Source organism: Entamoeba dispar, genomic scaffold (assembly GCF_000209125.1).
Source record: "Entamoeba dispar SAW760 scf_1105229460495 genomic scaffold, whole genome shotgun sequence".
Taxonomy (NCBI): Eukaryota; Evosea; order Mastigamoebida; family Endamoebidae; genus Entamoeba; species Entamoeba dispar.
In genome coordinates this window covers 24,603-33,788 of record NW_001854221.1, presented here as the reverse complement: position 1 = coordinate 33,788, position 9,186 = coordinate 24,603, and the positions used below count along the sequence as shown (strand labels likewise).

At 23.9% G+C, this 9,186-nt stretch overlaps 5 protein-coding genes across 5 annotated transcripts in view, besides 15 other annotated features; 4 read left to right on the top strand and 1 right to left on the bottom strand.

The window, feature by feature from the left end:
• Positions 1-521: a repeat region.
• A 13-nt stretch (positions 522-534) lies between these two features.
• Positions 535-574: a sequence feature (AT_rich).
• A 1-nt stretch (position 575) lies between these two features.
• Positions 576-1,180: a repeat region.
• Positions 1,181-1,222: a sequence feature (AT_rich).
• An 18-nt stretch (positions 1,223-1,240) lies between these two features.
• Positions 1,241-1,376: a microsatellite.
• A 5-nt stretch (positions 1,377-1,381) lies between these two features.
• Positions 1,382-1,563: a microsatellite.
• A 13-nt stretch (positions 1,564-1,576) lies between these two features.
• Positions 1,577-1,669: a microsatellite.
• Positions 1,670-1,677: 8 nt separating this feature from the next.
• Positions 1,678-1,780: a microsatellite.
• A 137-nt stretch (positions 1,781-1,917) lies between these two features.
• Positions 1,918-1,974: a sequence feature (AT_rich).
• A 7-nt stretch (positions 1,975-1,981) lies between these two features.
• Positions 1,982-3,621, bottom strand: EDI_226420 (uncharacterized protein; the record flags this gene model as incomplete). The annotated part of the gene is made up of 2 exons (XM_001737266.1): positions 1,982-2,286; positions 2,358-3,621. The coding sequence occupies 2 exons, from the start codon at positions 3,619-3,621 to the stop codon at positions 1,982-1,984; spliced, it is 1,569 nt and encodes a 522-aa protein (XP_001737318.1).
• Positions 2,313-2,334: a sequence feature (AT_rich).
• Positions 3,622-4,182: 561 nt separating the features above from the next.
• EDI_226410 (uncharacterized protein) lies at positions 4,183-5,637 on the top strand (the record flags this gene model as incomplete). Its single annotated transcript, XM_001737265.1, has 1 exon — positions 4,183-5,637. One exon carries the CDS (start codon positions 4,183-4,185, stop codon positions 5,635-5,637), a length of 1,455 nt encoding a protein of 484 aa, XP_001737317.1.
• Positions 5,638-5,723: 86 nt separating this feature from the next.
• Positions 5,724-5,755: a sequence feature (AT_rich).
• A 30-nt stretch (positions 5,756-5,785) lies between these two features.
• EDI_226400 (meiosis-specific nuclear structural protein, putative) lies at positions 5,786-7,531 on the top strand (the record flags this gene model as incomplete). The annotated part of the gene is made up of 1 exon (XM_001737264.1): positions 5,786-7,531. One exon carries the CDS (start codon positions 5,786-5,788, stop codon positions 7,529-7,531), a length of 1,746 nt encoding a protein of 581 aa, XP_001737316.1.
• Positions 6,307-6,473: a microsatellite.
• Positions 6,670-6,856: a microsatellite.
• Positions 7,532-7,574: 43 nt separating the features above from the next.
• Positions 7,575-7,723: a sequence feature (AT_rich).
• Positions 7,724-7,735: 12 nt separating this feature from the next.
• On the top strand, positions 7,736-8,419 carry EDI_226390 (phlp1, putative; the record flags this gene model as incomplete). The annotated part of the gene is made up of 1 exon (XM_001737263.1): positions 7,736-8,419. One exon carries the CDS (start codon positions 7,736-7,738, stop codon positions 8,417-8,419), a length of 684 nt encoding a protein of 227 aa, XP_001737315.1.
• A 179-nt stretch (positions 8,420-8,598) lies between these two features.
• Positions 8,599-8,640: a sequence feature (AT_rich).
• A 534-nt stretch (positions 8,641-9,174) lies between these two features.
• The window catches only part of EDI_226280 (transketolase, putative), a gene marked incomplete at both ends in the record, with an annotated part of 1,308 nt that continues 1,296 nt past the window's right edge, over positions 9,175-9,186 (top strand). Inside the window, one exon of the mRNA XM_001733320.1 lies at positions 9,175-9,186. This exon is cut by the window's right edge and continues 1,296 nt beyond it. Coding sequence (XP_001733372.1) covers positions 9,175-9,186 — 12 coding nt within the window.

The window sequence follows — 9,186 nt, the reverse complement described above, 5'->3', positions numbered from 1 at the left end:
ATTGAGTGTGATATTTCAATAAAATAAAACAAGAATGAAATATGTTCATTTTTATATTATTATTTCATTATTGATAGATGAAATGTTCTTATTCATTTATTCTTTTGATTTTATTTCTTTTTAGTTTTTATATTTCAATTAAACTTATTTAATATTTTCATTTTAATTACAATGTTCATTTGTATTGTAAAATCTTTTTGATATTGTTTTCTAAAATCTGTTTTATTATTCATTTATATGAAAATTATGTTTGTTTATATTAAGATTTTGTTTTATCATTTTTTTATGAAAATCAATTAAAAAAATCAAAACAATCAATAATCTAATTGATCAAATAAATAAAATGTAACATGTTGTATTTATTTATTGATTTTCATTATTCTTTGTATTCTCTTTTGTTTTATTTTCAATAAAAATAATTTTGAATCATTTATATTATTTTCAATTTTATCAATTTTAGAATTATCATATCTTCTAAATTTATTTTATTTTGTATTTTATTTATTATTTATTATTTGATCAAATATCGTTGTGTTAATATTTATTTTATTAATTTTTGATTCAAATATTATTTGTTTTCTTCTTTCTTCACTTTCTTCTATTTATTTTATTTAATATTTTATTGTTGTTATTCATCTCATTCTTTCTAATTTATCTTCTTCTTTCCTCTTCTTCTCAAAATATTCATCATAATATATTTTCATTTCTTCTTTCTTTATCATTTTTTATTTGAAATGATTTTATTTATTCGTTTATTTAATGTTTTAATTAATATTTATTATATGAAATATATTATTCATTCTTCTTTTTATTTTTTATTATTTTATTTATTGTTTGTTTCTTGTTTTTGATATTTTTATTCTATTTCATTAATTTATTAATTATTCTTTCTCTTTTTTAATAGCTTGTTTATATATTTCATTATCTTTCAATTATTTATTTTTTAATATATTTTAAATAGTAATGTTAATATTTATTAATATCATCAATTGTTTGTTGAATATTTGAAATATTTTTACTTCTTCTTTATATAATGAGTAATCTTGTTTATTAACTCTTCAATTTTAATTTAATAATTATAATAATAAAATAAGAATCATAAATAATTAAATACATTTTTATAACAATTTTATTTATTATTTTATTTATTATTTTATTTATTATTTTATTTATTATTTTATTTATTATTTTATCATTCTTTATTTTATTCATTAAATATTTTCTCTTTTCTTTTTATTTTTTATTATTTTGATTATATATTAAAATTATTATTATTTATTATTATTATTATTATTGTTATTTATTATTATTGTTATTTATCTATAATTATAATTAATTAATATTTATTATATTTTATTTTATTATTCATTTTTATTTTCTATTTTTTTATTTTTAATTTCTTTTTCAATTCTTATTTATTAATTTTATTGTAAAACATCATTCATTCTTTATTTATTCTTTTTTGTATCTTTCTTATTTATTGTTCTTTATTTTTTATACCTTTTGTTTACTTCTTTCTTTTCTTTATTATCTTTTTTTGTTCTTTACTTGATTTCTTTCTTTAACTTTCTCTATATTCATTTTATTTTATTTTGAATATACTTTTCTTCTAATTATTATTTTTCTTTATCTCTTATTTTGTTTTCTTTTATTTCTTTTTATTTTCTTTGTTAATGTTTTTTATTTCTTATTTGTGTTATCTATATTATCTTTCTGTTCACTCCATTTTATATTCTTATTCTTATTCTCTTTTAATCCCTTTTTCTATTCCTTTCTTATTATACATTTACTACTACCTCTTCATTATTCTATATTCCCTTGAATGGTAATGTCATGTTTTGTTTTCATTATAATACTTATGAATATTATCAAGAATGAATCAATAAAAATTGTTATCCCTTACAATGAAAAAATCTGAAATAAAAGAAATAACAATTAAATTATTAACAATTAAACTAAAAACAAAAATAAATTGTGTTATTTACGGTTCAATTAAAATTTTACAACTATCATCCATTTTAAATATCTCGCCTGAAATAACATCTTTTAATTGAATTGGGCCAAATGTGAAAAGTCCAGATTTATTTGACAAAAATTCGACAGAAATAGAAGAGGTGCATGGATGTGAAAATACTCCAATATCAATTGTTGGATGTAAACAATAAACAGGAGATTGGATATTATCAACACTTGTAATAGATAGTGTAAGGTGTTTTTCTGAATTACACTGATAAATTAATTCAAATACAACTCTAAATACTCTGTGACATTTTATTCTTTGAGGAACTAGTTTATGATGAATTTAATTCTTGTTTTTTTATTTTTTATTAAATTGAAATATCAAAAAGAAAACAAACATGATATTCTCATTGTTATTGGTTGATATTTTAGTACATCGGCTTTTAATTCTCGTGCAACAAATAAATTTCCTAACATCCCTCCCATACTGTATATAATAGTTAATCCAATACTTATTCTTGATTCATTAAATGACGTTAAACTATTTCTTCTTTTAGATGGAGAAATAGGTTCAATATTTCCTGCTTTTGGACATAAAATAGATGATTTTTTAGATAATGACGTATCACTATCAAGTAATGTTTGTTCAAGTGAACTTGTTGAAAGTCGTTGACCTCTATCAAAACGAGTTGATATTTTTGGTAATGCCTTGGCATTAGTTGATAGTCTTCTTAAATCAAATGACGTTCTATCAGATACTTCGGGTGATGAAGAAAGGGAGCGTGTTGGTACAGAAACTTTAGGAGACGGTAATGGTTTTCTTGGTACATGACTTGATTTTTTATCTATTTCTTTTACAAAAGAAATAGGTACTTTAACTGGAACAGCAAACGTATATTTATCCATAGCTTTTAAAGTACACGGTAAAGGTAAGAACGGTTTGTCTAATGCGTATTGACATGTTGTAATAAGATTAGATATTTCTACTTCATTTTCTGATGTATTTTCTAATGTAATAACAAGAAATGATCCTGATGAACTTTGTGTTGTGACCGAACGTATTTTGATTGGATCGATTACAGTTACATTAATAAAAAATTCAGTTGGTGTACCTTTGATTTGATTCACAGTAAATAAAGTGTCTTGATAATATTCATACTTTGAATCTACTGATGGCGGTGGGATAGTTACCCTTAAAAAAAGTTGTGCATTTAAGAGTTGTTCGACTACCCCTATTTTTTGTAATAATAAATAACAAATTGATTGGTCTGGTAATAAAAAGAAGACTGGTTCATTTTTCTGGTTTTTATTTGAGTTTGGTAACGAGTCAATAAAAGATTGCCAAGTTGAGTTTAAAGGCATAGAACGGTCACTAGGTAAGATACTAACAGTATTTTCGATAGTTAAATTTCTTACTTTTTCGTCATTAAGAGATGTAGAATGAGGTATTTTGGATGATTTAACTAAATCAACAACTGGCTTAGTTTGGCAAAACCATTGATACGAACTAGTTTTAGGTGATACTACAAAATGTATTAAAATTGCAATTGTCTCTCCTTGAACCAATACCTTTCGAGATAAAATCGGTTTATTCGGATCTTTTAAAAACATAAAAATCTCTTTAGGAGATGTTGGAATGTAAATCTTGTGAAGTCCATTCATTTTCTTCAATAATTTTTATTTACGTTTCTTGTTTTTAAGTTCCTTTCTTTTTTTTTTCTTTTATCATAAAAATAATCAAAAGTAACTTTTTGTCATAAAAAGCAATAAAAATAAAAACGAGTAAAAATAATTAACATCATTTCAATATTTTATTATTCATTGTTACGAAAATTAAACTTGCTACTTTCAATATCATTTTATATCTGTTTCATTATGTTTTATTTAATAAAGTTTAATTTATTTGTTAACACTTCTTCTTATTCACTGAATTATTTGTTATGAAAAAAAACTTATGACCATCATGATGATTACTTATCTTAATATGAAGTATTAGGATATCAAGAATTAAGAAAGTAAATGAATAATAAAAAATGAAATAATGAAAATCATTTTTACGTGTTTTTTCTTATTGTTTTTTATGACAAAATCCAGCTTTAAAAAGTTAACAAAAGAAACCTTTGACTCTGTGTATTTTTCTGCTCATTTGTGATTCTTCAAGAAACCCTAAAAATTCTTTTTAAAAAAGAAGATGAAGATCTTGATTAGCCTGAGTAACGAGTGATGTCATATCGAGGAAGTTATTCTTCAAGTAATTATTATTCAAGGAGGTATTCTCCTGATGACAGTATGAGTGATTCTCCAATTAGTTATTCACCTAAACCACGAGATCGAGACCGAACGAATGAAAGAATGAATGAACGAGAATGGGATATGATAAGACATAACGAATGGAATGGGTACTCACCACGAAGAGGAGTAAGGCGAGAAGAACCATACTTATCACCACGAAGAGACATTCGAAGAGAAGAACCATATCTTTCACCACGAAGAGATATTCGAAGGGAAGAACCATACTTATCACCACGAAGAGAAATGAGAAGAGATGAGCCATATCTTTCACCACGAAGAGATATTCGAAGAGAAGATGAAAGTGGAATGTTTTCACCACGTAGTCGATCTGAAATGAGATTTAGAGAGAAACGAAGAGAAGAAGAACAAGAAGCAGAAACGTATTTTAATAGGAATAGAAGAAATGAATGGTTTATTAAACAATTTCATCCAATCAATTTAAGGGAAAGGAGAATGGCTAAACAACGACAAGTACAAGAAGCGTATGATAAATTTATGAATAACATTATATTTCCGAATTATGGAGATGAGAAGAGTCTTCCTGATGATCCATATGATGGTAGAAGAGTTATGGTAATATCTGATCATGCCACAACAAGTGAAAGAATGAAAGAGATTGCACCACTTAAAGAACAAGTCGAAAAAGTTGTTATTGGAGATCCACGATATAGGAAGGTTAGTGTTGGATTTGTTGTATATAAAACTAAAGAAGCAGCTACACAAGCAAAAACAATGCAAAGTGAATCTGAAAGAAGTCAATTAAGTTCTATTCGATCAAAAGAACCACAATTACGTTATGCACCAAGAGATTTTAATGAAAAAGAACGATTAGACAAAGATTGTGTACAATTAAATCAACTTATTGGATTAATGGATCAAATTAATGGAGTTAAAGGAAAACCATTACAAGAAACACCTGAATGGGAACATTGGAATATTAGAGAAAAAGTTGATGTTCAAATTACGTATTTAAGAAAAGTACATTCATTATGTTATTATTGTTTAATAGAATATGCAGATGAAGAAGAGTTATATAGAAGATGTACTATTCATTATAGAGAAAGTAGTGTTATTAATCAAGATTCACATCTTCCTCCAAAAACAGTACATTGGTTTAAAAATTTTGATAATTATGAATATAGTTTTTATACATCTTTAAAAGAAGAAGATAAGGCATTGGCATCTGAAGCACAAAAGAGAATTGTTTCAAAACTGTTTAAAGAAGGAATTTGTAATGTATGTAATCAAAAAGTTGAAGATCCAGTTAAACATGCTTTTAATTGTCATTCAAGTAAAATTGATCCAGTTGATATTGATGAAATCAATGAACGATTTAAACGTAATTTCCTTTCAGATCCAAAAAAGAAAGCATTACCTAATTATTAGAAGAACATTAATTGTATCCTAAATACTTTAATAATTTAGTAAACAAGTCAGTCAAAGAATTATGGTTTACATAACGAAATTTTAGGAAAAATTAAAAAAAAAAAAAGAAAAAATATAACTGAAAAATCATAATATTTGAATAAACAATATGAAAAAGTTTGAAATAATCATTTTGGTTATGTGTTTTGTTTATGTAATTGGAAATGTATATCAACAAGAAAATGATGTGAAAGACTATAGCTTTGATAAAAATGAAATGATGGATGATTTAGTTTCACTCAACGTTGCAGATGATAATTTAGTTGATGAATTTGAATTGGCAGAGGATATATATCTTAGTCCATATCAACGAAACCGTTTAAGAAATGTTCAGAGAATGCAAAGAAAAAGAAGAATTGCAAGAAGACAATTACAAGCAAAAATGAAAGCAACAAAAAATAGATTGAGTAGACAAGCAAGAAGATTATATAGGAATGCTAAGGCAAAAGTTAGACGACAACTACAAAAAAGAGAATTAGAAAAATTCATGAATAAGAAAACTAGAATGATGAAGTTAAGAAGAAAAGCACGTAAGGTACTTAGAAAGAAACAACAACGAGGAAATAACCAAAAGAATAAATTCAATAATCAAAAAGCATTTACTAATAATCAACAACCAACAACTTCTTTAATAAAAAATAATCAAAATCAACAAACAAATAATCAGAAGAAAAATAATAAGAACAACAAAAAAAATAATATAAAGAAACAAGTTCAAAAAAAGAATAATAATAAAAAACAAATTCAAAAGAAAAGTAATAATAATAAAAAACAAATTCAAAAGAAAAATAAGAATATTGGACTTACACAACAAGAAAAAAGAAATTATGCACAACAAGAATATTTAATGAGAAAGAAAGCATTTGATGCATTAAAACGAATTAGAATGCTTAGAAGAAATAAACGAATGACTATTATGCAACAAGCAGAATTACGAAAACAAATAAGATTAAGACAAGAAATGTTATATCGAACAAAACAATTAATATTAAGAAAGAAAAGAATAGAAGCAAGAAGAAAAAGTGAAATGATAAGGAAAAGAAGAATTGCATTACAAAAGAAAAGAAATGAAGAAAATAGAAGAAGAAGAGAAATAGAATTTAAAAGAAGAATTAGTATGAAAAAACAACAAGACTTAAATAGAAGAAGAAGAATGGATATGATAAAAAAAAGACAAGAAGCAGCCAGATTATTTAGACAAAAAAAAATGCAACAACGAATTAAAAGAATGCAAAAAAATAGAGAAATAAGAAGAAGAAAAATGATACGTATTATTCAAGCACGAAAAGCTGCTAGATTAAGAAGAGATAAACAAAGACAAGAACAAAGGAGAAAATATTTAGCTATGGTTAGAAGTCGTGGTGTTGCACCAAATATTAAACAAATGTTTAATAATGCAAGAAGACAACGATTAGTTAAACAAGTTAAAGAAGAATTTAGTAGAAATATTGAAGAAAGACAATTAAGAGAGAGGATTGAAAGAGAAAAAGAACGACAAATACAAGAAATTAATCAATTAGATTTACTTAATAGAAGAAGTAAAGAAGAATTAAAAAGTATTGAAAATTCAGCACAAAAGAGTATTCAACAAATGAATGAAGAATTAAATAAATTAAGAAATGAAAAGAATCTTCAAGCTCAACAACAAATTGATGCTATTAAAATGTTGAGTGATAAAAAAAGAGTTAAATTTGTTAAAAATATTAATTCTTTAATGGATAAAGCATTAGATCAAGAACGATTAAAAGTTGATCCATTTATTGTTTTAGAAAAAGGAAGTAAAGATATGGAATTGATTAGAGTGATGAGACTAAAAAATAAAATATTAAATCAACTTGATACTATTCAAATCTAATTTGTTTTTCTTTCTGGTTTTTGTTTTAATCTTTTATATTCACTTTTTATAAAGATTTTATATTAAAACAATGAAATAATATATATTGGATAAAAAAAGATATGAAAATTTTTTATTTCTTTTCATAATTATTATTAAAATAGTATATTAATTTATAATATATCTCTTTTTCAAAAATAGAAAAAATTTAATCCAATTAATATTATGTCGAAGGATGTTGTTATAGAAAGTGATAGTGAAAGAAATTCAATGAGTGAAGAAATTCTTTCTTATGATGAATTTGAACAAAAACCACTCAAATTAAGACCTTATGGAAATGCTGGTGTAAAAGGTGTAATTAATGATTATAAAGAAGCTAGAGAACATGCAGAACAACGATTAAAACAAAGAGTTGAAGAAACTAAAAAGATAATGAGAGGAGAATTTTCTAATAGTATTATTCAAGAAAAATGTGAAGAAGATGATCTTGATGAAATAGAGAAAGAATTATTTGGAGAAGTAATCAGTGCTCAAGTATTTAAAGAACGACAAAAACCAGAAGTATTGAAAAAAATAGTTAAAAGAAGATATGGTGATGTTCTTGAATTGGATGAAGAAGAATATGCTAACACAATAACTACATTAGAAGATGATGTCTTTGCAGTGATTCATATTTACACTACTTTTGTAAAAGATTGTACATTAATTAATAGAATGATGGAAGAGTATGCACAAAAATATCCTTTTGTATGTTTTGCCAAAATCACATGGGAAGATTCAAATAAACCATTTCCTGAAAAATCACTTCCTGGATTATTAATTTATAAAGGAGATTGTATGGTCAAATCCTTATTTGGTTCTGAAGCATTTCCATTCTTAAGAGATATATTTCCTGGATTATTAAATTAACTAATCTTATAATTTGGTTCAACATTAATAATTCTTATAATTTTTTTTGTGTTTTAACTTTTTAATGCACAAACTCACTTTATGTTTGTATAGTTTTCTATTTCATTATATTCTAAATTATTCACTAAATTTAATAATGTTGAATGTTATATTTATTACTAATTGAATAGAGTTACTTGATATATAAGAATATAATCAATTTTTAATTTAATGATATATTACAATACAAATGCTTGTTTTATTGAGTTAGATTTACACTCATTAAATTTTATAAGAGAATGATTTTTACAAAAAAAAAGTTTCAAGAAATTAACTTAAAATTTAATTCCTCAATTAACAATGTTAAACAGACAAATAATAGATAATATAATGGAAAGTACAAAACAATACCATGGAATAAAAAGAAAGGTTGAGGAGCCTTGTTTTGTATTTCATTATAAGACAAAAGAAACAGTTATTATTGAAAGTAATATAGATACATTCAATGTATTTATACAAGAGGGATTGTGGAATAACACTGATTTGATTCAATATGCATTTAAAGAATATGGAAATAAAAGAATTATTGAAGGAAAAAATTTAGAAAGAATTCTGAAAGTAATTTATAATTCATTTCCATTATTAGAGGAATTTATAGAGTATGTCAAAAGAAATAGATCATTTTTTTATCTTACAAAAGATGAATGGTATTCATTATATTACGAAAGGAATTTTGTATTTGATGATCAATATGTTAATGAAGATAAAATTATTTCATGTTTGTAATA